This window comes from Calliopsis andreniformis, chromosome 8 (genome assembly GCF_051401765.1).
Source record: "Calliopsis andreniformis isolate RMS-2024a chromosome 8, iyCalAndr_principal, whole genome shotgun sequence".
NCBI lineage: Eukaryota > Metazoa > Arthropoda > Insecta > Hymenoptera > Andrenidae > Calliopsis > Calliopsis andreniformis.
Genome location: NC_135069.1, coordinates 985105 through 1011337, shown reverse-complemented (window position 1 = coordinate 1011337; position 26233 = coordinate 985105). Strand labels below are relative to the sequence as shown.

The window sequence follows — 26233 nt, the reverse complement described above, 5'->3', positions numbered from 1 at the left end:
CGCTTAATTAAACGGTAACGATTCCCGTTCGCAACCCGTTAACGAACTTTCCATCCCGCGGACTCATGGAAAACGGTCAGCGGGATAAGCCAGCCCGGAATCGTCGAAATAATTGCGGCCGCGATAATTGCGCCTCGATTCGTGTGCCGCTCGGTTCACGTCCACCCTCCGCTTGCTATATAACTTCCGACCTCGTCGATTAAAAGAGCACGATTAAACGCGACGATGTTCGTCCATCATGTCATAAACGACCCGAATATCTTTGACCCTGGACGATGCGATCCAACGGTTCCTACTTCCATCTTTCTAGATTATACATTCTTTTTAGGTCACGAAGATAAGTTACTTTGGACGAGACTCAAACTGGCGAACATCTAATGAACCTCATTGGCTAGGACGGAAGAGAAATCCTGCTTGTTTTTCTCTTTTTAAATTAACCATGCTCGACCTGAGATCGGATAGAGCAATCTGTCGACGAAGAATCGTCTCTTGCGATGGCTGCTTGTCTGTAACGCGAGCGAGGTTCAAGACGCGTCACAACGAGAGGCAGCCTCCTGTGGTTGCATCCAGTCACGCGAACCATTAAAAATTCAAAGGCCCGAGGGCGAGCAGATGGTCCCCGAACCGAGGAACGAAGACCTGGAGAGGCAACAGCCCGAACTCGGACCCCGAAAACGGCTGGCAGGAATTACTAGGAAGCGGCAACACCGCGGTTACGTGCTACGGTCGTGCCGGTGACCGAGAGCTCCGATCCCTTCTCCATGGGCTGGCTGGCTGGCTGGCTGGCTGGCTGGTTGCCTCCACACACTTCTCTCCGATCTCAAACTCCTATCCTACGCTTACGTTCGAATACGAGAACTTCTCTGTCTCCTTTTCTCTTCCCCTTCTTCCTTACCTTCTACCTCTCACCCGCGCTCTTTGCCTGAGCTATCCTGTTTGCCTACCTGGCCGCCTGCCTGCCTGCCTGCCTGCTCGCTCGCTCGCTCGCTCGCTCGCCTGCCAACCTTCCAACCTTCCGACGTCCGACAACGCTGCCTCTCGATCTCGCAACCGTCGGGCCCCTTGCCAGACCTGGCAACCTTGCACCATCAGGCCCAGATAGTCCTCGACCGACACCCGTGTCTTGGACCAACGATGCCTTGGCGGTTCGACTTTCTTACCGTTACTGTTCTCGTACTCGCCTTATCGGCTGCCTTTCTTCTATGATCAGGCAGATATTGTTAGCAATATCGAATTCAGGGGGGGCACGCACCATTTAGAACAAACACCCAGTTGTTGAAACGTGCGAGGTTCATTACGAGATTCCAGGTCTCCATTGATGTTGACGCTACGATAAGAAATGTGTTTTAGATAACGAAACGTTTTCTTTCATCCACTTCAGAGACTTCAAGTTTCGAGGAACTCTTCAGTTTTGAGGGGTCCCGTTTCTGGACCTCTCGTGGATAACGATACTGAACTCCCTACTTCAGACGTGTTTATTTATACTATAAGCCTGTGTTGGTTAAGATTTAACGCGTACGATGAAAGTAATGTAGCTGGGGCGTGAAAAATCTTGTGAATAGGATGCTTTATATAGCCTCATATTAAACGAGAATCTTTTCATGGTATACTCCATTGTGGCTGGTTCTATGGTCATCAAGCGATCAATCAGAGTTGCTGGAAAGACCTCTATTATCCAGATTGATCGCAAGTGGTTAGAATAATACTACAATATTCTGTTGCCAAAGTCGAAGCGCGTCCAAGATTCGGAGCAACGTCAAATTCCCGCTTTGTTTCTCTCCTATAGCAGGATGTACCTTAGTCTACGAGCTGAACCGGTCCACCTCGCATTCTTTCATCGATTCTTCCTCTTAGTGGTCGAGCCAGGAGTCCAGCAGGAGCAGCTCGCGTTAACACTAACGCGTTAAACCACCTACGCATCCAGCGCGTCTTCTTGGTTATTCCACGGTCGTTCCTTTGCTTTCCCGGGACGCTACCGTCGACCCGCCTTTCATTGACCTTGGAATTCCTGATTCACAAGCGTCGCGCGCGTCCATCGAGGCGCGTAAGACTTGGACCATGCTCGAACAAATACGAGGTTGCGGCGCCGCCTGGACTTTCCTCCTGAACGATGTCGCGTGAACGTTACACGCGTATACCGCTACGTCGAATATACCGATATATTGGGCGGACATGTTCACGGTGCGTGGACTCGGCCGCCGTCCTGCTTACGACGACGCGAAGGAACGCGAGAGAGGTCATCGAGGGGCCTGAGTGAAACCGTATGGCCCGAGAGGAGTGCTGGTAACAAGAGGCTCCTTTATTTCGTAGGTTGAAGGAATGCCGACGTCGGTTCGGCGACAAAAACTCGCTTCACTCGAGAGATCACTTATCGCAGCTATCGCAGAAAGAATTTCTGGAGCCTGTGACCTATCCGAGACGGAGCTGAAGTCAGAACGTCAGAAACGGAGCAAGGTGCGTGTGTACAGAACGAGGCAGTCGTTTACGAAACTCGAAGGAAATGTAAACGAAGCCAGAAAACTGCCGATAAGAACGCCGAACACGTGCCGCTTCGTTAAAACAGGAGCTGGCCGGATATCGCGAGGCTGGGGCTTCTGTTGCGCCTGGACAAGCAACGATGTGACGCGGAGGAGGCTGCTCCGAGCGAAAACGCGGCTATATTTGCAGAGAAGCGAATCCAGGGAGGCTCGAGAGCTGTTGCGCGAAGCGACTGGACGACCGAGGAACCGAACGCAAACGGAAGGAAGGGAGGAGAGGAGAGGATGAAAAGGTCTTGGGTTCAACGTTTCCTAAGAGACGATCGAGGCTAAATTTAACCCTGTTCGCGTCACGACGCCCGGGAGGTACGCGAACAGAACAGCCTCCAGACCGAGCACCGTCGAAATTCTCTTTGATTGGCGTTCCCGATCGATGCTCAATATACTGGCAAGCTCGACAAGAACGAAGGCAGGAAGCTGGTTCAAAGCGTAGTTTCTTTTGCGCCAGAAATATAGAGCTGAAGATAGTCGTTTTCGCAAAACGAAGCCTCGACAACCTATTCTAAACTCTCTTTCCGAAAGGAGACGTACGAGGATTCTCTGAGACGATCCCTGAGAACCCTGGGGAAAATTTATTGGAAAGGGAGGAAGAGTAGATTCAAACATCGAAGTAATTAAGCGTCGAGCAATCGAATTCCAAAACCTTCTTCTCTCTCCCTCTGTTTAGGCTCTCCCCAAGGCAAGGGGAAACGTCGATGTCGCGCTCGAGTACAGATAACAGCGTCTTCCGTCCGACCCCGTCGCGATAAGGGGACTCGCGACGTTTCTTACGCCTGCTGTTATCGACTCGTACTTTTCCCGCCTCGTTTATCTTTCCTCGATTGTTTTTTTTAAATGCCTTCAGCCTCGATCGGTTTCATCGGCTGCCTGCGACTGCCTGCGGCACGACGCGCGACGCACGACGCGCGACGCACGACGCGCGACGCGCTCTCGGAACCGTTCTCGCGTGAAACAATGTGGCTCCGGGACGAGCAAGGAGCGTGGGATACGATGGAGCTTGTATCACGTGTCTCCGGTGTGCTTGGACGCGCGCGACACGCATCGTCGAGAACAACGCGCGTACATACTTGCGTGCGTACATACGCGTCTAACTACGCGCCGCTTACGTGCGTACGTGCTCCCAGTGCTGCACGACCCTCCCTTCTCTTTTTTCGCCCCCTTCTGGCTTCTTTTTCCTCCTAGAGAGTGGTCGAACGTGACCGAACGACCTAAACGCTGCCGACGCCGAGCCGAGACTCACGCTGACGCGCCGACTGTTATGACGGATCCGCCGGAAACTAACGAGCTAGGGATATTTACGACCGTAACGAATCCGCGTTTCCCTTCGGACGAGCGAGCAAAGGGAACGAGCAGGAACGACCGAAGGACAATCGAGGCTGAGAAAAATCGCAGCCGCTTCCGCGTTGGGGGAGGCGCCCACGTTCTGTTCTTTGCACTGACTTTTTCAAAATACTGCAAGCCAGATCTCCTCACGAAATACGTTCGAATGGCCTCGAATTCTCATTGCCCATTGAAACCTAACTGCATTCGTAACATATTCTTGGTATTATTGCTACGATTTCTCTACGATATTAACTTGAATGGAGTAAAACGAGACATCCTGTACACGCGGTGAGAAATTCTTTATCGCAATGATTATTATATGCACGCTAATTACGCTGACGGGGTCAAATTACCGCAGCACGGATACGTACAATTAGCAAGATTGACGCAGCTGCAGGAAATCAAAAAGCGTACCTATTTCCCTTCGTCTTCAGGGTCCTGAAATTCAAGCGAAGGGCGAACTTTCGCGCCAATGGGCTAACAGTAATACGATTAAACAAAGGAACTTCCGTCGTACTTCTGCGAGTGTATCGTGCAATGTATCCCCCGATAAAGAGACAGTAAGCCAACTCTGCTCTATCCGATGGCAGGGCCACTGCTCCGCTTTAACTGTATTTGGAGCAGCGTTGTTACTTCAGCCGGACTTCTAACAGAGGCTGAATTTTTAACGCGAAACTGTCGCTCGTAAATCTGTTTAGAGACATACCGGTGATCGAGTAGCAGCTCAAAGCAAAAAGAACGAGCGTTTCGGATGAAAGAATTTTGCGAGAGTTCGGTAGCCAGACTCGACGCGGCACGACGACAGGAGAATACATGGCAGTCGCGGGAAGTATTTATCATCGAGTCGCGAGCTGCGATCCCACCTCCACCCTGCTTTCCTAGGGGAGTTCTGCTATCGTTCGAATATCTAGACACGGAATCTAACGGTCGATGTCGATTGGAAAACGCGAGCCACCCGCGTCGTCGGCGGGGTCCTTATCGTTCCCCATTCCTCCTCTCCCGAAACTGTACCACTGGTATTCCTGCGAAACTACGCGAGAACTTCGTTCCGTTGGCACCTGTTGCGCGGATTTCCGCTACGTTTTCCGCGTGCGTTTGTGCACGAACAAGAGGCAGATGGAGAACGAGACAGAAAGATGAGAATGCGTCGAGCGATTAAGCCGCGAATCTATGGATTCATGTTGCGTAAAGTCCTTGACGCAGCCGCGCTTTAACCATGACTCAGTTGCATTGATTCCTGCATTACGTGCGTTCGCTGCGAGCTACGAAATCGAAAACGAACCAAGCCGGATGAATGCGGATTAAAGGCAGCGGGAGGTGGATTTCGTTTCGCTAAACGGATGGACGCGAAATCGATGGATCGCGAAGCTGTCGAGGAAACACGACGAAGAGGAATGAAACACGCGCAGCGATCGCACGCGGCCGTTTCGAGCGCATACATGCGCGCTGAGGTGCGTGGAGAATAGCGGCGCGAGTAGGGCCGAGGGCCTCGCATCTGCGAACTCGTCATACCGGTCCCACTTCTCTCTCACTGGCGTAGGATCAGAGTTTCCCGACCTGGCTATTTGCAAACAGATGTTCTACTTCAACCTGATCCACCGTCGAGAGCGCACATGTTGAATTACGACGATGCTATTGACGATGGTAGTAGGTGCAGTGGCATCACGCAACATTGACATCAATACGGGCTACTTGTTCAAGTATGCAGGCGGGCGTGCTTTGCAATGGAATGGTTCTTTACGACGTAGATTCAAACTAGAAGTTTTCGAGTCGTAAGGGAATTCTAGACTAGAATTCGGAACATAGGTCCCGACCACGAAATGTTCGCATTATTTCAACTTTTTTACGAAAAGACAGGACCTCGGATTTCTCTCTCGCATCGTTTGCGACCAACCATGCCATACGCACCGAGTGGCGGTGAATTCTTTTTCCATGGATCTCCCCTGGACAACGTCAAAACCATTTTTCCAGCCGTTTCTCCGAGAACTCGTTTTTGTCCATTGCGCTGTTGTTCGTCCCTCTGGCTCAGCCTCAACCGGAGACCCTCGATGTTTTTGCAAACGCACATCGGCGCGAGACGGAAAATTCCTGATGAAAACTGAAAATTCTTGGCTTTGCGCCATTGGATTCCAGTCGAGCCGGTTGCCGCTCCTACCACGCCGTTACCTTCCCTCCCTCTTCATTCCTGCCCCCTTCCTCTCTCTTCCTCTTTGCTTTCCACTCTTTTTCTGCCGTTCTCCTCCTCCAGGAGACTTTCCAACCGAGAACGTACCTTTAGCACTCCCAAAGCGGATGGCTTCATGGCACTTCGACCCGGAGGGTCGATTCCTCTTGGCCTCTTCGTTTTTGGACTTTAACTTGCGTAATAGATGCGCGTTACCTTTCCTAGCTTCAATCGCCTTCTTCGTCTGCACCGTCGACGAGAAGCGTTGACCCATTTACGTAGTGATCCCATTAGCGAAAGAAACCAGAGCTCCAAACGAGATTTAGATGAAGATATCGTTTAAAATCTCAGTTGAATACGCTGCTATGTAGGTCCGTCTAGACGACTTGGGAGTTCCTTTGGGAGAGTTGAAAGATAATCAAACAATACGTACGCGAAGTTGGAAGAAAGTTCATGGAGTATACTCGGATGAATAATCATGTAGCAGAAGGAACGGTGTCTCTTCATTTACATGTAGTGGAATTAAAAGCAAGCATGGTTCTGTGTTCAAAAATAAAGAGCCTGGGTTGAACTTTTTCTTAGAAGGCTTTCTTTATGAAAAAATTGGATTCGACTTATCTTCGGAAGAGGAATGACCCTATTGCAGGTTGTACCGAGAATCGCAGGGTTCTCCATACTATCAGAACATCCATTACTCATCGCAGATACTCTATATTTTCACTCGTTCATTCTCTCCCTTCGATTTTCGAAACTGCACTGAATGTGAGCACTTCGTCACGGGAGTGCAGTTTCGCTACGGTCCAAATTTTTCGCGAGACCAAAAATTCTAATACAGTTGAACTACAAATGTCTAACCGAATCTAAGATTCCCACGGGACCATCGACATATTGATCCACGATCTGAACATAGAGCTTATAGTCTTTCAAGCACAACCAGTGAGGAATTTCTAAGGCAGCAGAAAGAAGCTGCTTTGAGAAAAGGCATTCCAGGAAGAGAGGCACAAGGCAGCCATTGTATCGTTCCACAAGTCCCGGTTCGCTTTTCGACTTCCCAGAAGACGAAGAAAAGATGCGATATCCTCTCAGGCTCTTCCTAACAAGAACTTGTGTGTCTCTCTATAATAATTTATCGCTCAAATACTATCTGCATAAAGTAAGAATAAAGACTTTGACCAAATACCATGTCTTAAGTTACCTTTCGTTCAATTCTTTGTCTACCTGCCTATGAAGTTTCCTTATAATACGTACAAGTACCTACCTACGCGTAACGCAACGAAGAAACCATTCGCAATGCAAAGGGGGACGTGCGTAGAGGCATCGTTCGCTCGAAGCAGCTCGCGAGCTCGTGAACTCCGTATTTATGGGTACGGTGTTCGCGTCGTTACGCAATCCGAGTGTTTATGGTCGAGTAACGGCGCGCAACTTCCTATATAGGCCAGTTACTACGCGGCTCTGTTGTGCAAACGCATCTAACGCAACCCTCTGCCAGCGAGTTGGCTCAACTTCTTCTTCTGCTAGCCCCCCTCGCCCCAAGACTTTGGTCGCGGCCCTCGGAGGCGGTATCATCAGCCACGCTCCTTGTTTTTATAAAGAACAGGACTGGTCGCGTAAATTTCGCCGGTGGCTCGCGTTACTCTTCCGTCCGCGAACGGGAAAACTTTCCGACGAGCTTTCTCTGGGGGTGTTCGCGGGAAAGATCGTGGAAGGCGAGAAGAGGGAGGAAAAATGAGCGGGGCGATGAGGCTGAGGGATGCGCGCGGGGATCGTTACGCTCGAGCACATCCAGCCGGCAAAGAAGTTTATCCTGGCTTTTCCGCGCGAGTGCGAGAGAAGGGAGAGGGAGAGAGAGGGAGAGAGAGAGAGAGAGAGAGAGAGAGAGAGAGAGAGATCACTGAAGGGGGCTAGAGAAAAATCGAGGAGAAAAGCAGAAGAAAAAGGCGCGCGGCGACGGAAGGTAGGAAGAGGCGAACCGTCCCGAACCAGGAGGGTAATATCGAAGCTGCGAACTGTTGGAAACGGTGCGGCACGACGTACGAGCGAGCCGAGTAAGCTCGATAAAACTAGTTCTCAAATAGCTCGAGGATATAGCTTGCTGGTTCGAACCTTTTGTTCCCGTTTATCGAAGCATTTGCTGCCGATTCCCGCGGTCGCAAGTTTTGAGCCCGTTGCAACTTCGTCGATGAACGGTGTTGTTAAGACTTCTTCTCGACGATTTCCTTCCTTCAGACGGGAAGAATGAGAACTAGCAGTGGTACCCAGAGCAGCGTCGTCGCGAGTCAAGGTATCGAGGCGTGGAAAATCCGAAGGAAAGAGAGTTTCTTGCGCCTTCCGTCCTCTCGCGTGCTTTGGTCTCTCAATAAGGCGGGGGACATTGCTAAAGAACGGCAGTGAAGGAGGATCGGGTGGAGCCTCCGCGAATCCTTCGCGAATCCTCCCAGACGAAAGGCCTCTAGAGGCGAGAGGAGCTAGAGTAAGAACGTAGGAAAGTGTTTATCCTTGAGATTGGACGTTCCGGGAGCTATCCTCGTAATCCCCTGGTGGCAATCTCGTAATCCTGGCGTATAACTTGCCCCTGTATTCGTCCTCGATCTCGCCGCGTCCGACGATTCGCTGTCGAGACGCACCCCGGCTATGAGCCACCCCGGGATATCATATCCTATTTTATCCAAGATTCGGGGGACCGTTCTGACCGAGTCAATATTTTTCAGTCGTTTCTCGCCCACTGCCTCTCGAATGCACGACCGTCTGTAGACGTTGTCCTTCCCTCTTTTTCTCTGCAGCCGACAATGAAAAAAGACGAAATTTGAAGTTCAGAGAGGCAGCGAAGGAAGAAGAATCAAGAAGTAGTGGATAGGACGTCGAAGGGGACGCGCTAATCGGTCCGAGGACAAACTGCGAGTTTCCAGAGAGAACAGAGGTCACTCCAAGTAACTAGAGACACTCCGGTGTCTGCAGAAACCGTGTCGAGCACTCTTACCTAACGAAAGGTAAACTTTCCTCGCAAGAACAAACTTATCCGGGTGGTTTTTGTCTCGCCCTCCTCTTTTCGCGGTTCTTTCGTGACGTTTCAACTAGCTGGGACAGTGTCTTTCTCTGAGTTTGGGATACAGTCTCCTTAATCGACTCCGTTCCGCGACGCTCTTCTCGTGATCGACTACGAGATGAGTATTCTTCAGATTTAACGCCTCGCTGATCTCCTCGTTACTCTCGGTCTATTGTTAAGCAAATAAGATATGTATCTTTCGATGGCTGCGATCAATCTTGCGGTAAATCGAAGGGCGCTCGTGCTATATTTAGAGTCTTCCTAATATTCTTATTTCCGAAATGAATTATTACCCCTTAGAAATATCTAGATCGCAAAAAGCTCTTGTGAGTAGCTATGATCTCGCTTCGGTTGCAGTTCCAAAAAATTCGAAGGTGTTAGAAAGACAGCGGTAACTGGATTTAAACGATTGGGAAGCGATCGATAGCCTTCCCGCCGTGGAACTGTACTCCAGGAGCACGTTTGGTCCTCGAGCTTTCGTTGGCGTCCTTTGAGCGGCCCGGAGGAAAGTTTTCTCGTCTGGCGGAGAGAAAGGAGGGTTAATTCTAATCGTGGAAGCGTAAACGAAGTCGCGGATAAAGGCAAAAAGAGCCAAGTCGCTTTCCGACCTCGCATCGACCGCTATCTTCCCCTTCCCTCCACCTACTACTACCTACTACTCTTCTATATTTTCCTCCAGCGTCTTCTGCGGGTCTTCTATGTTCACCGTACGGCCTCCCTAGTCTCTTCTAAGCCTACGCTTCTAAGTTCCCGCGCGTTCCCGCGCGTTCCCGCGCGCTCTAAATGCAAGACTGGCTCGTTCAACGTCAGTCGAAGCTCGTCGAAACGCATTACTGTCCGTCGAACTTGTAACGAATCTATAGAAGCAGATACCTTTATGTTCTCGTTCCTGGCAGCGGTGCGCCTAACGATGTCCAGCGGCGAAAACGGAGCGAACAACCGGTGGCAACGTTGCTGTGGCGGAAGTTACTTGAAATTACAGAGGAGGGACCGCGAGAGGGAGGAAAGCGCGGAAAAAAGAAGCTCGGCCGAGGGTTCGCCCGGAAAAGGTTTGAAAAAAGCAGCGAGCGCACAGAGGAAACCGTGGAGTAAAAGGTTGTTTCCGCTGGGGTTGGCTAAGGCTGGTCTCGCGAATGCATTAATATGCATTTCGTATCATTAGCACGAAGTTGCCGGTACTTTGCGTTCTGTCGTTTTCGCATGAAGCGTATCTCGGGTCATCGGATCGATTCTATGTAAAGAAACGCTAAGGTCTCGAGGTCTCTTTAAGGAACGGATCGGGGCAACGTTCGAAAACTGTGCAGAACTGTGAGATCAGTTCCTGATTCTCGATATCGAAGCGCGCTGCACTCTTCACCTCTGATTGCTCTTACGACCTGGCTATACTGCTTTCGGCCGCAATACCGAGGCGCGGTGAACTAGGGGAATAGAATAGATAAAGACACGTCTGGTGGTCGGGTGATCCGAACGCCATGGACTGAAGCAGCTAGGGAAAAGTGGACGCGAGGGGTGAGAAGGAAGGGCGGTAAATGGTAACCAGAAAAGCAATTCAATCTGGAATCGGCAAGATAGAGGCGAACCGTTGTGGCGGTGAGACCGTTCCATTACCGGTTTACGAAAAGAGAAAAAGGAATAGGGAGCACGGTGGCGATGGAGACTGGCAGCAATGCCACGGTTTGCCACGGTTTGCCACGGTTTGCCACGGTTTGCCACGGTTTGCCGCGACGCGCGGCTATTGTCACGGATAATTGCACGGCTAGTTACCCGAGGTACGCGAGGCCACCTCGTAAACTTCTCCCACCCGAGAGAACGGAACGCTATCTCGTTGGCCTCTTAAGAAATTTTCTTCCAACGTTTACGCGGTTTATCTCTAGTCCCCTCTGGATTCGTGCCGGAGACTCATCCGGGTCGAGGAAGATAGAAGGACGGAATCGTCGCCCCCGCGCGATACCAGATAAGTCTGACTGGATTCTATTTGTTCCGGGCTTGATTCGAAGACGAAACAAAAGCACGCGTTCGTCCATTAGCGCGGCAAACGAGATCGTGTCGAGGAAGGTTAAAAAGGGACCGAACAGGGGATCGAGACCGCGGCTGCATAGGCAATACCGTCTAACGGGGCATTGCGGGATAATCGAGGAATTAAAGATACAGCCCGTGTGATTTCCTTCGAGCGTACCACCGCAGCCTGCACAGCTAGCATCGTCTTGCGCGGTTTACGTCACCTACGCGCCGCGACTGGGATGGAATTTCCTTCGTGTGTATATATTGCGATCGGTTGCGCGAGATCTTCCTAGGAAATCCTCACGTTTCATCCCGGAAATGCTTCTCCAGAGGATCACGGAGAAAGGGAAAGGATGAAATGGTTCTCATACAGCAGAAGCTCTTTTTAGTTTTTATGAATTTTCATCCGTATTACAGTAGCAGCAGCATCCTAAAAGTCTCTGAACGCTCGTACAATGTGGTGCAACGTTATCGCTTCCGGTTCCTAAACGTGTCTCGTTCCACGTGTTCCGCAGATGTTACGAACGCTTCGTCGTTCGGTTTTCCGTGACGCGATGCGACATGACGTTCGTTCGGCCATTCATCGTCAATGGTAGACGTCTCGTTCGGTCTCGTTCCGTCTCGACACCGATAGCACCAGGGCGTAGGAAAAAGCGAAATTGAATATGAAATTGGACGTAGTCGACGGTGAGACGCGTATCATCCCTGGTCGCGCGAGTGCATCGAAGCGTATGGCACCGCGAGCCTCGCGAAAGGACGGAACGGTTAATGCTCGGGCATAAATATCGAGGCTCTAATTACGTCGACGAGCGTGCACGCGCTGCACATATACCCCGGCCATATTCCCATCGAATTCGTAATTATGGGCTTAATTGAAAACGTGCCGGCCATTCTCCGTCAGCCGGTCGCCGCGCCGCGCCGCGCCGCGCCGTTGCAGCGCGTTTGCTCGTAATTCCTAAAAACAAAACTCTCCACCCGTCTCTCTTTCTCTTCCTCTCGACCTCTGCCTCCTGTCTTCCTTCCACCTCGTTCCCCCGCCATTTCGCACCCGACTCATTCGCGATCGCGCGCGACACGGAGCTTTTCTCTCCCCGCGACACGAACGATGACCTCGATAGAAGTTACGGTACTGCGATCGCGGAGAACCGACAGCGGATTCGGGTCAACCGTGCGAGCTGGCCAGCGAACGTGAACGCAGCTCCGACTCCAAGAGCTGGCATGGAAAAAAAACGGGGATGGGACCCGACGAGCGTGTAATTTATATCCGGGACAGGAGCCAAGAAGCTGACGCGCACCTCCGTCTCGTAAATCTCTGCTCGCGGAGAACCCTTTCCCGGTATCCATCGAACGCCGTCGTGACAAGTCCGTCGATGACGTCCAGACGGCTAGAGACGGGGCGCGCGTTACATAGACTGTAGGTCGCGACACTAATCCGAGCGTCGACGAGTTCGTGAGAACGGGCCGTTTGGGTTAATGGCACCGTAGGAAGCGCGCAGTTGCGAACTGTCAAGTGACGGTCGTTTTTTCGCCCCCCAGGCTAACGTGAATCCTCGTTGTCGTCGCGTTCTCTGCGTCACGAACGCGGGGTCGCGGCTTATTGCGTCAACGGTGCGAAAGTTATTTTCAAGCGCCCTTATGTCGGCCGGTCTTGCCTCGGACAGACTGTGCGCGAAGGCTTCGGTTCAGCGATTAGGTAAGCAGTGTCTCTGTTCCCAGAACACCGACGAATGTGGATCTTGCGAAAGTTAACGCAGAAGAATTACCGAGAGCCTGGCTGACTTTATCGCGAATAAAGGAAGGAAAATCGGATCGAGAGGTTTCATTTCTGACATTTTTTTTTTTTTTTTTTTTTTTTTTTTTTTTTTTCTTTCTAGCATTACCCTCCGATCCAGGAGAGTTAGATTCTCCCTGTTGGCCGTTTCGCAAGGAAAACGAATTCCTGGCTATGTATAAGTCGATAACGCGACCAAAAGGAAAAGTGGGGGAGTAGCGTCCTGTAGCATAGCTTACCCGCATCGCTTATAGGTATAGATCGTGCTCTTTGATCTTTAAAAAGAATTCAATTTGCCTGGAGATTGAACCAGGGTCACTGAACCGCGCGCAAACGCCAATCGTTCTTCTCGAGTGCACAGGGGCTCCTACCGTGCGCCACCACGGGGTATCCACCCCCGCCCGCGACGTTAGAAAGCGGTCGGTCGTATTCCTCGAAAATCCTTCCGTCAGTCGACTGCCCCTAGCCCTTTCGTCTCAGTTTATCCTTCCCATAGCCACGTATCGGTGGCTCAATTAAAGGAGAACATTCAATTTTCTTACCAGACCCAGACTCTCTTTAACGTCTCCGTGAAATCGATCCTTCGTCGTTCCCTGACAATTCGAGGACTCAGGGTTTTCGATGCTAGTGGACGATGGTGTGCTCGAAAAACGATGCTGAGACGAATGCATGGATGGCTGGTCTTCTCGTCCTCTCGGGCAGAGAGATCGACTCGTACGAAAAAGAGAGCGAGGAGCAGACTGAGAGAAGCAGAAGGTGATTCGAATCGAAATTCGATCGGAAACGTCGTGGCGGTTGTCGCGGTGGCGATGTGGAAGTCGTGGAGGCGAAAGAATCGTGGCGTTCGCGACGTAACCGCGATGGCCTGACACGGGCGATCCCTCTGAAAGTAGTTGGAACGGAAAGAGCGCAAGCGAGGACTGGACGGGGTTAGACGACGTTACTTCTTGGCCGTACTTATGCGCATTTGCATAATATCGGCATATCCTTAATGGGGGCGGCTGGTATTCGAGAAACACCGATTCTCCGGGGTGCCGTGAAACTTATCGCTTCTTAAGCAACGACCCCTTCTTTCGTTGGCCGTTCTGTCCCCTCGTCGATCGACGATCCTCGTTCAAACGAGATGTGCACAGGGATAACGCGACTGGAAGGAATTTGAATAGCAGAGACGGAGGAGGAACCGATCCAGCTTCTCTTGGTATTTCGTTGGTAAATTTAACTTTGCCCGTTCGCTCGTTTTTAGCTTCGCGCATAATCGCATTAACTTACAAGTACGCGCCAGTTTTTTCACGTGCTCCACTAAAAAAATTGTGCCGCGTTGAAACGTATGTACATGGTTCCCTCCTGTTTCAGGATTCAAAGTGCCTTTCGCACGAAAAACGTATCTCTCCGACTTTCGGGAGTTTGGGATTGCTCTCGAGTGACGGGTTTCGATCAACCAGGACTTGCAACCGCCTATCAGACATTATTAAAGTTCCTGCTAGCGTTCCCTAAGGCGCGCGTTTGGCTCCATTACTATTTATTAGTTTCATAAGTGACCTTGTTAGAAATTTCTCCCTGCTGCGACGTTGCTTTACGCTGACTACCTTAAATTATTCCTCAAAGCGAATTCCGAAGCACCTGTTTGCGTGTTCGAATCGTGTCTGAACAAACTTTGCGGCTTGCTGCGAAGATGATCTATTCCCTTGAAAATATTTTCGAGTCTGGCTAATTGTGCCATCGATTACCTCCCTCCTCTATCTTCGCTCTTATCAATGGACTCGTTTCTGTTTAATCGCATATGTAGAAAGCGCATAATTTTCTATTTTACTAAACCCTTGTCTACACTCTACGAATCTCCACGCTATGTTAATGTCGTACATTCCTCTTGCGCATTTGCCATTGAAATGTGTCATTGTTGTGCGCGGCCTGTGCTAAATCGAGTACTTGTATGTATAATACGTACTTGGTCTAAAAGCGCGCAACGTGAATTACTACGCTTTGTTTCTCACATTTTGGACGGTTGGATGGACAGAACGGACGATGATTACGATGCTGATCCTGCGTTAAACTACCTCCGTATATGTATAACCTCTAGAGAAGCGCAAACTGCTAGCGATGTCATCCCCTTGCTTAAAATTATTAACGACCTATGTCGTGTGTCCCTTTTGTCCGATAACTATTAGCTAGCTATGTTTTTGCGATGTTCCTTCATTACAGTACATACATTAATCTTCTTACAAAATGAAATGAAAATAGAGTGAAACTAAATACAATTTCCATATTACTGGATCAATTAATTACGTGATCTCGATGTAAACTCATGCATATTCTAGTCCTCTGAAAATAAAATATGACATAGCGTTAATGCATTTGCCTGAACCTTTAATCTTTCCTCTCTGCTGTTTCATTCGTCGTTTCGTCACACTTGTGCTTAGCGCCACTAATTCCGCGTATAAATAAATAACTGGGGCAAATACCTTCTTTGGGGGTCGGTCCAGCAAGGGAGCAAGACGAACGGCCCTCTAAACCAGGATTACCCTGATCGTTGGAGGGTTCGTTCGGTTTACCCATGAACCGTTCCGTATCCCCTCGTTTTTCCATCCCCCCGAAAACGACTGGTCGTCCGCAGTTCCACCTTCTTCGTTGTTTCTCTGAACTGGTGCGCGAGAAGAGAACTCGTAACCGCTGACCAGGGCTATCGATCGAATCACCGACCAACGTCTCCTGGTCGCGCAGAGTTCTCCACTTTTACGACGATATTATTAGCGTGGCGGGCGTTGCTCGCTCGCTCGCTCGCTTCTTCGCGCGAAACGGCTTCGTGGAAATGAGCTTACGAGATAGCCGCGGTCCGCCGTCTGTTTCCGTTCATCTGGAATGTGGCGGATCGTTCTACCATCTAGCCCTGTTCTCCAAACACCTTGGCTGCCTTCAACGACCTCGTCTCGGCGAGCAACGGAATATACGACTCCTTTCGATCTCGTTTCCCGCGTTCCTTTCAAGCCCATAATTTACGTCCGTTCTACGGATCAGCCTCTAAAGCTGGGCTGGTCGTGAGGGATGCTTAATTACGCGGCGGACGTTAATCCTTCAGCTATCGGGGATGTCTCGATTGCTCGTTAGGTTCGATCGTTCTCTCGCGAGCAGAAGATACGCGAGGCTTTTTTTCTCCAAGTTCTCCCATGACTCTGCAAAGTGCGCTGCAACATTTCTTCGATGCATGTTCGTGGGCAGGCATTAGCGTAACGCGTACTGGGTTAAAATCCTAGCGAGGGGGCATCGCTGGAAAATCGATAAGCGCTAACGAGCAGTGAAAAACCTTCTTCCGGATGGCGTTTGCACGCTCGTACCTCGGTGACCGAGCCTAGTTCAAGAGAGCTTCGACCGGGCGAGGCGACGAAGAGGTCGAGAGGACCATGGTAGTGGTTTCACGGAAGAGAGTTTCAGGCGTTCGCGAAACCCTAAGAACAGGACGAAGCAAAAGGCGCGGCGTGGAGCGGCGTGGAGCGGCGTGGAGCGGCGTGTCGTGCACCGGCTGGCCTCCCTCGCGACACGCGCGCCTATCGGCGACAAGGGTTCACGTGGAATAATTTCACTTTGCGGCTACCGATAAGCGGACGGGTGCATGTTACCCTACCCACCACGTATGATTGCGGAATCGCGTGATTCTCGAGCGCGGCAGTGGAGCACACGCTGCTACTAGAACGCGTAAGCTCGGCCCTTTCGCAGCCGCTGAAAGCTCGCCGCGATGGGGACACGGTCGAGCATTCAGGGGCTGGTGAATGTGCCCCATGCTGAACGATAATCGCGGACAACAAAATACCGACGATCTATGGCTTGTCCACTTCGTTTTACGCTCCACAGGGATTTCTTAGTCGAGTCGCCGTAGCGAGGAGCATTTTAAGAGAATTTAGCTTTTTCGTCTCGTTAGACGGACCTAAAATAAGAAAAAGGCGTGGAAACAGTCCTGTACAGGGCTATCGAGCGACACTAGGCGGAATGCCTAGCTACCGATAACGTCGTATAGCCCGAACAACCAATCACCAATTCGCGATAGCAAAGCGAACGTTCAGTTTTTTGTCCCTTTGAGGATAGTGAGCGGCGATCGAAGTCGAGACACCTCCCGCAGACGATCGAAGATGAATGGTAGGTGGGAAGAGAGGCTACGTAAATACCAACCGATACCGATAAATCTAGAAACGGGAGATCCATAAATAGCGAACCGATACGTGGTGCAGCTGCGATATCGCGGTACGCGTACCGACCTAGGTCAGAGTGTCTCGCGAAAGGGCAACGGAGGCAGCGAGTTGGCTGCTGGCCAGTGGATATTTTCGTAGTCTTGCCCCTCGTCGGTGGCAGTGCATGTGCTCAGGGTGTAACTTCATCGTCTCGGCAGCGGCTACTTAAATCACTGGAAACGTGCACCTTCGAGCGGAGCCCGCCGCGTTCGGGTTACTCTCTGGCGCGCGAAAGTGGAGGAGGATCGAGGGCACGTAGAAGAGAAATCAATCTGAGTGGCGCGCTTCTGTTATATTCGGAACATCCCGTGGATAAACGATTGACTGTAGAATGGATAACGGAGAAAGAGGCGAACTGAGAGCGCAAACGAGCCGGAAATCGGACAACGAGGACGGCTTTGGCCACGAAAAGAACACGAGGGATACGCGTATACGAATCCAATTACGCGGGATGGAGACTTCCTGCGTACCCTCGGTCCAATTAACGGGAAAACTAATTTTCGCGCGGCGAAATCCGCGCTCACCGCGCTCACCGCGCTGCCGTGTATTTTTTCCCTCTTTTGTCCCTCGTGCGCGCCACAGACCGGAATCCCGCGCCATGCTGCCACCGCTCTTTTTCCCTCGCTCCGTTCCTCTCGCCCCTTTCGCTTCTAGATTCAGCGCGGTAATACGCGCGCGGCCGCTCGCTCGTTCCGCTGAATTTAATTTAGCACTTACCGTATTGCTCGGTTGCCATGGCTAACCGTTTAACCGCCTAACGCCTTTGCCAAGCCACCCGGGGGCGACGGCCTGTGCGAATTTCCTGGACTAGCCCCGAATCTACGCGAACTCGCGATCCTCCTGAAATAGAGTCGCGAGGTCCACAACCAACGAACGGGAAGAATCGCGACAGCTCCATTTTTTCGGCGTAATCGTTTTTCCTATCGGGACCAGGTCTCCGCTGGATATCGTTTTCCTACCGTGCCCGTCGATTTGCCACGGCAGCCGGATGAACGGCGCGAGCGAAACGAAAACGAAAACCCTTTAAAATTGCCCACTGTTTGTCCCGCCGTTTTCGTCGATCGGGAAATTCGCTCGACCGCTCGACCGCTCGACCGCTCGTCTCTTTCTCTCTTTTTCGTCCACTGGGATTTGGGGATCTGTAGCTCAAAGCAAGCAGCGATCGGCGCAGCGAATATCGTGGTCGAAGCTTCACGCAGAAAAGCGCATGTGGCCCTTTAATCATCGGAAGTGTTCGAGCCACATTCATGTCTACGAAGGAAGCATTTTTCTTCGTAGGATATGCGTTAAGGCGAATTCGTGGCTTTGGAGAGCAAAGCCTTAAGAAGATTCTACATATATCCTATCGATCTCTGCAGCTATGGAGATTGAAAGATGATATCCCCACCACCTTACGTGTAAATACACGAGGTGAGCAGCGTTGGATCCACCTTCGCCGAGCATCGAAGACGCACCCCGTAAAGGGAGGATGCAACGAACGCGTGCCACCCCGATCCCGCGACCTTCTTCCCTCCTGAAAACACATTAAACACCAGCGATCTCGACTGACTGGTTGGCTTTTAATCAGGCTAATGCGTGGCGTCGAGTTAGTCCGCGGTTCGTTTTCCTTTCACATCTCGTCTCGCGTTATCGAAGCGTGCTCTCGACGCGATTTTCAGATCGAATACCGACGCGTTCGTCACCTCCTCCTCTTTCTTCTTTCGCCGAGAGTCGCGAGATCGCTAATTTCTACAACTAAAAAAGGGATTCATTCTCTTGGCTCTTTCTCTCATTTCCAACCAGGCCGAGGTGGTTCTTTCGACTGGAAAAGCCGAGAGTTCGCGGACGATACCGAAAGACCTCGAACAAGGGACGTCGGAAATGGAAATTTATTCGCGGACGAGCGTTAGGGACCGTGCAGCATAAATCGTGGAACCTCGCGTTAGTCGGCCGCTTGGATCGTTTCTCGTCGCTCGCTGGCAAAGTGTCCTAAAAGAATTGAGTAGCCATAGAAATCGCGTTACTTAGGTTAGGAGGAAACCTGACGAATACGGAGAGCACGGAGGAACGTGGAACGGTGACGATTCGCGGGTAAATCCGCTTTACTGAGAACGCGATTTCTGACGCTGCAGCATTCGCGCAATCGTTGCACAAGGCCGCGCGCGTTTCCTTCGCGAAGAAGAGAGCGGATTCGAGGAAGAAGCGCTTCAACGTCACGCGGAGAGAGTTTCTCGATAATCCGGCATCGGGTCCGTCGACTCGTAAACTCGGATTTTATCCACACGATTTGGCTGCGGACCAACACCCTTTCGCTTTTCCCAATCCCACCACCTCTTTATCCCCGTTCGCTTGTTCGTTTCCCTTCCGCCTGGTCTCCCTCTGCTCAGCCGTAATACCACGTAGCCAGCGAGAAGCTTCGAAGAATTGACTCTAAGTCGAGGGTTCTCCTGAGTCTTCTCGAGCAGTCTCTTCAAGAGCAGCTGCTCCGTTCTCGCGAACAGCCGCGAAAAACTCGCGGGAAGCAGCGACGCGGCCAAAGGAACCTGTTGAGCCGGATAGGCTCGGCTCGGCTCGACTCGACTCGAGGATCGAGCATGCGGAGGAACGATGGTTCGTGGAAGCCAAGCGACGAACACGCGCGCAAAAGTTACACGGCGAAGGTCATCGAACCGAAATTCAGAACGGGACGAAACATCAAAGAATCTCCTCGAGCCACTCACCTACGGCTCCCAGCAGCGCGATCAAGCTCCAGCGGAGACTTCTTGACCCCTCCGCGTGTCTCCACATCCTGAGGATCCTTTGTTCCGAGTCGGATGTAACCAAGTTCCTCGCACAACAAACACACGACACTCTGTTTAAACGGACACTTTTCTTAATCGCTTCACAGTTCAGCACAGTCTCGCACAAACGACCAATTTAGCGCTCTCGAAATCGTTCTTCGCGCTTCGACAACAGGTCGCTGACGATTACGCTTCGAGTTTCTCGAAACTGTCGAGTCGTCAAGATTGAATGGTACCCACACCGATGACAAGTAGAGGGAACAGGTCTGAGACAGCAGGTTCACGTGTCAGCATGGTGTCGAGTGACCGAGAACCGCGTTTTCGAGGTCTCGATCGCTCTCGAACCCGCGTTCGCCATGGTGAAGAAAGAGAAGCGCGGGAATCCAAACGTGGTCGTTCGCTGCGCTCGTCGAACTAAACTCGCGAGAATCCGTTTGTTTGGCGGGAGGAAGAGGAGGAGGAGGAGGATTCGATGTCGACACGACGAACTCTTTCGCGAGCTGGAACGAGCGGAGCGGAGCGGAACGGCACGGAGGCTACCTGGCACCTTGATAGCCGGCGGTTGAGTGCGATCGCGGCGCGCTCCGCTCCTCTCTCGCTCGTCGTTTCGCGAACGAGGAAGAGAGAAGGGCTGATCCCAGTGCGCGCATGCCTCTGGCGAAAGTTTCCTCGACCGGGCTTCACTCGCGATATACCGGCTCGTTTATTTCTCGCGCCACGATGCTTTTATCCGTACGCGGCTTCTCTCTGCATACTCGTCCCGTGGTACCCTCTCGACTCGCGCCTTTTCTAGCCACCACCGCCACCTGATTGAGATCGATCAAAGGACAGTTGCCCTAGAGAATAGAGAAGAATTCTTTGAGATCGAGAACTTGATATTCACCGAATATTCTTTTCTCCATGCTAGTGGGGTTAAAACTCGCAATCGATGGTGGATCGTTTGCTGGTTTTCTTTAATCTCCTCGCTTTCCAGAGATGATCCAGTGCCTCTCGACTTTCGCTCGCAACTCCTGCACTGTCTGCGCGAAGCAGCAGGTATCCACCGCTTCGGTGGATGAACGTGAATTATTGGCTCGCATTCCGAGAGTGGGTGGTTCGCGGTAGCTGCTTTCGCCGCGAGTACGTCACCAGCCGTGGACAGATGTACCATCTCTGTGGAGTGGCTTCCATTGCGCTAACGCGACGCGCTTTACGAGCAGCGATTCGGCCACTAAATCGCTCCGCGACCAGAGTTCCCTTTATTCGTGAAAAATATTGCATTGAAAGTGAAACGGCGAGAAGGGAGGCGCGGCGAGAATGGGGGAAGGGTGAGAGAAAAACAGGGAAGACAGAGAGCACAAAAAGGCGAGTGAGAGCGATCGTTAGAGCGTCCAGAGACGCGGTTTCGGCGAAGACGATGCAGAGGTGCAGCGGAGTAGGAACGATGAAGTATCGGTAGAGCGAGGGCGGCAGGAGGGGCGGCAAGAGGGGTGGCGCGGGAGAGAAGTTAACCAGGGAGAGAGGCCGGAGAAACTCGCAGACTCCGCATCCGGCCGCTCGATGGTAGACCGTACAATTGTCTGGCATTGTGCTTGCAAATCAAGCGGCGGCCCGAATTTACATGAGATTTACGGCATTCCGTTTGCCGGGGCTCCGACTGCCGCGTCCTCCTTCGTGTAACCGTTCTCGATTCCGCCTCGTACCTCGTCTGGCTCGGCGCGAATAGAGTCTCAAGCCGAGGCAAAAACTCCTTCGCGCTCAGGACCTCCCTATCCAACATTTAATAAATTCCGTTCGATTCGACTTCGCTCCACGCTCCGTTCGCTCCTTCTCGTGTCCCGACTTGGAATACCCTCGCGCGGTGACTCGCAAACGAAACTTTCACCGTGGGGAAACGCAAATGCGCGACGGAACGAGCGCAAAGAGCCCTGGCACGTACGCTCGGAAGGACGCGGCCGAGACTACCCGCGGGAGATTCTCGCTTCTTAATTACTTCCATCCATTAATTAAAGAGTCGGCTCTCGGACGGCCCAAAAGGTCGACCCAGATTACGTAGCTGCTACTGGAAGAACCTCTCGACGTCGCAGCAGTGTCGATGCGATACCTGCTAAATCGTTCGGGGATGCAAAATGACTAGAGGAAAGTCTCGAGAGCAAAAAGATCTGCCATAGTTTTCAAGCTCGGTATTAGATTGTGAAATTCGTACCGCATGTTTCTACGGTATGGCCATGAGCAACTTCTAGACTACAAAACGTACTGAAACCGTAACATTCCTTCTCTTCTGTTTCGTAACTGCGCTACTCTGAATAACCCAAAACCGTTTCTCTGCAGAAGAAGGCAGCGGCTTCACGAGATTACTCTATGGAAAGGTTGCTCACGCACGAGCGATTCCCCTGCGGTCGCGAGGCAGACTCGCGTCCTCGCGATCCGGAAGCCCAGGAGACGCGGTACTCCTCCTCGAACGTTCGCCTGCCTCCCGTTTCTCCCTAGTTAGGTCTCGCAGTTAAATTAGGTGAAATAGCTCCCCTGACGTCTCTTCGTTAGACTTCTGTTGGCCGTTATCCTTTCGCGTGATGCGAGAACTAAAGTTCGCTTTCCGCAGTTCGTGCTACCCCATCCTCCTTCTTCGCTTTCGTGGAAAACCGTGACTTCGTCTGAGCTGCGCCGAGAAAAGTCTGCGATTCGTCGAGCAACCTTGAGTAAAGGAGAAGTCGCGGTTTTTCGGTCGGTTAAGGTCAAGGAAGGGCCGGAAGAGCACTCTCTGGGGAGACTAGAGCGATCGATGGGCCAGCGCGAGTCCATTAAGTATTCGCACGGCTTTAATTACGGGAACAAAGTTTCCGCTCGATTGGAAAAGTTCTCGAGACGCTTGCATACTCGATCGGAGCTGACGAGAGCTCGGAATCGGCCCCCCACTTCCCACACCCCCACGCCAGGAATCGAGCTTTCGGGGAAAGCGGATGCTTTCCTCGCCGCCGCGGACAGTATCCCGTAAAAATTCCGGACGACGAGCAAAGTTGCTCGAAACGAAGCATCCAAACTGTCCAAAGTTCGAGCCCGATTTCACCCGAAGAATTCCGTAAGAGTCGAGACAAAGATCTGCAGAAAAGAATTCCAGCAGGAGCCGTAATTAGAGAGCGAAATCGCTTCGAGGTTTTCACTTCGCTGCAGTTTCAATTTATCATCGCCTGCATCGCTTATAGTCTTCCTTAAGTTTTTGCAAATTGCGAAATGAAATTACAATTTCGTTATCGAAACGAAACAGAGTAACGAGTCGGATCCAAAAGAGACTAAACAAACGTCCTCGGTACTGGGGACGGCCGTTCGAACGACGAGTATCAGCTCGAAAGAGCTGACGTTGTCGAGCGATCGGCGATATTACGGTTGGAGCGGCGCCTATCTCGTCTACGGGAGTAAAGCGGAACGTAGAAACAGCTGCGGTGCAAATCGAAGGGATCCCTGGATCTACGAACGGGCAGAGATTCCCCTACGGGAGGCCTGTATCGTCGCTTATCGTCCCTTATCGTCAGAGATAAAATCGGGTGTCGAATTTGTCGAAGACCAGCACCCGGTCCAGTTTCCCTCGCTGCAGGAACACAAATCAGTCGTGAGCGAGTTTCGACGAGGAGAAGGAAAGGAAGAAGGTAGAGAGAGTGGAAAGGGGGATCGTAATCCTTTTGTAAGACGGGTCGCGGAGGGCGGTATGGAACGTTTATCGCGATAAATAAAGCCGGCTTCCTGTCTCGGGAGCTAGCGCGCGTTAGGTCGTTAGGGAGTTCCGGGTGTATCGTTAACAGGAGAGGGGGGCGAGAGGGAGGCACGAAGGAGGCAACTCGTAAAAGCTCTTTGAGGTCGCGGCCGATAGCGCGCGGAGGGCTAAGTGCTCGCCACGGCGCGGCGTGGCAACCCCGAAGATTCGGCTCGTCGGCTTAATAAGCCCCCGAAACATCGTGGAAATTTGTTACTCTAGCAAAGGTAGCAGTATGTGTACCAGCCTGAGCTTCGTGAGCGACTAATCCCGATCCTCCTCTGCTTCCCCGCGGGATTCCCACGCGATGCTGCGTCGTTGTGGTTCCATTGGCGGCGAACAGACCGAGTCGGAGCGAGTTCGAGAGCGTAGAACGCGCGCGGTGCACGAGGATCGGGCTCCCCCTCGCAGGTGGCCTAACGCGACCGGAGCGGAGAGTCGTCCCAACGGTCGAGAACGACTCGACGAGCCGTGACCAAGACTTCCGTTCGCACGGCCTGTACGAGCACCTCGCAATAAAAGCGTTTCTCTCGCGTTTCAGGAGGATCGGCCGAAGGAAGGTAGGATGGGTCGCGTGGGAGGCTACCAGTCGCCGCGATTGCCCGAGACCGATAGCGATCTTCACTGGCAAACTGTAGCGTCGCGTCGCGTCGCCTCGCGTCGGGAATCGAGGACGATCGCATTCGGTGAATGGTGAATTCTCGCGGGAGTATAGAGGAACGAGAACCCTTAACGAAACGGCGCCGTGCGCCTGTGGCGGCAGCCGATGGGGAGAGAAAAGTCGAGTATCGGTTGATGGACGAAAGTGCCACAGCTGCTGGTGATTCGTTTGGAGTGCGTCTTCGGTAACTAAGCTGAGAGCGACAAGAACGCTTCTCCCTGGAGCATTCGAGATCTGAAGAGATGTTCGATGCTACGGACAAGCAGAATGAAACAAAACAGAGTGGGGTATCGCAGAAGGAAACATTGTTTTAAGGCACCGCTTCTGGCTGAACAGACTGAAATCATGGCTGTTAACAATAACTCACCGCCCATTATGTATCGTAACAATAAAACCAACTTTCAACGAGTTTTCATGAATTTTTAATCGGCCCATTAAAAATTTCAAGAATATAACTCCTTAATAATTCTATCCAATGCACTCGCTTCAATTTCTTTCAGCATGCTTTCATAACTTGCGTTCTTTTTCTCCCAATATTAACTTTGCCAAATTCCCTCGAACCAATCGCCGTGTTAAATTATAACAGAAATTAATCAAGAAAGGACGAATAAACGAATTCCCTATAACGACGACGATGAAGTTTAGAGGCGACACGACGCGACGCGACGCGACGCGACGCGACGCGACGTCCTTTCTCCTTCCGCCCGTTCCATCTCGTTTCGCTCGACGAAAAGAGGAGGAGGGGGAGAAGGAGTTGGAGAAGCAGAGTTTAGTCCGGACATTTAATCGAGCCAACGGTTTTCAACAGCCCTAGCCGCGTTTCCTGGGACGTTAACGGTTGCCGACGGACGCGTGCCGGACGACAGGTGTGTTTGCGCGGGGTTCGCGCGGGGTTCGCGCGTTCGACCCTTATCCACCGGCTTATCGGGGCACACGATGATGCCACTGGCCGTTCGTTCTGGGTCTGGGTCGGTGGAAATTCCGATCGAAGAGAGTGCTCGACCCCTCGCGATGCGAGGGCGTTTTATCGCTTCTTTGCGCAACTTTCGAAAACGAGAAGCCTCGGTAGCCATCGCCGACGGAATAAGCGCGGAGACTCGCCCGTGAGTTTCACGGTTTATTGAAAACCAGTCGAGCTCTGGCGGATCCTTATCGCTCCTCGCGCGTTTCGAGCGACCGCTTGCTCTCCTGACTGCTCTTCTTTCTTCTCCTATCGCGAAAAGGCGGATCGATTTATGGAACCCCTGGCTCCTCCTCGGCAACCCCTTCGGAACGGAGGTCGAGATATAAATCGATTCGTTCGATTATCGTAACGACCAGCTGACTTTAATGGCTCGCTAAACGGTTCCGCTAGTCGTGCAGCGTTTGCCGCGGTGACCTGGTCGCGTAAAAAGCTTCCCAAGCTTCGTTCAGACGGAAGAATCGGAGGCAGAGCGGCTACGAGACCGGAAATAGACGGAGGTCGAAAGGAGGACACTAGTTCTTTCGCTGAATTCGAAGGACCGAGAAATAGGCCGGTAAAATGCGGAATGGTTTTTTGCGCGGTGATCTCCGTTGATCCGCGACCTCGTTGATCCTTCCAGATGGAGTGCTCGCAAGAAGTTTTCGAAGCAGTCGAGGCAAGAAACGCGGCCGCCACAGGCGCGTTATGTACGAGTACTGCCGCTTTGTTCTCTCTCGTTTCTTGCAGGAAACGCTACACTGTTCGCTACAACTGTTCGCTACTACCAGATCTACTAATGCGAGCAAGCCGGCACGCATTGCTCTCGCGCTTTTGCGCTTTTTCCGCTCGTTTCTCTCGGCGAAGGAGAAAATTGACACTGGAAACTATCGGAACGAACGCGAACTTGTGGATTCGAGAACTCCTGCGCATCGTCGCTCCGTGGCGACAAGAGTGCTCGACCGGTTCGTTCTGTTCTTCCAAAGGGCAGCGAGAGACAGTCGCATCGGAAAAAGATGCTTGCAAGACGAGTAGCATAGAGTAGCGGACCGCGGATCTCTAGCCTGGCCGGTCGTTAGATCCGACGCTA

General features: G+C 51.8%; 1 protein-coding gene across 2 annotated transcripts in view; it reads right to left on the bottom strand.

Annotated features, from left to right (window-relative positions):
• Ed (hemicentin protein echinoid) overlaps positions 1–19825 on the bottom strand; it is a 28552-nt gene extending 8727 nt beyond the window's left edge. Inside the window, exon 1 of one of the 2 annotated variants that reach the window (XM_076382888.1) lies at positions 19756–19825. In XM_076382888.1, the coding sequence (XP_076239003.1) occupies positions 19756–19822 (67 nt within the window). In that variant the 5' untranslated portion in view covers positions 19823–19825. Of the gene's footprint in view, positions 1–5768; positions 6009–19755 lie in introns of those variants that run through there. The other variant, XM_076382887.1, reaches the window with a different exon arrangement.
• Positions 19826–26233: the final 6408 nt, after the last annotated feature.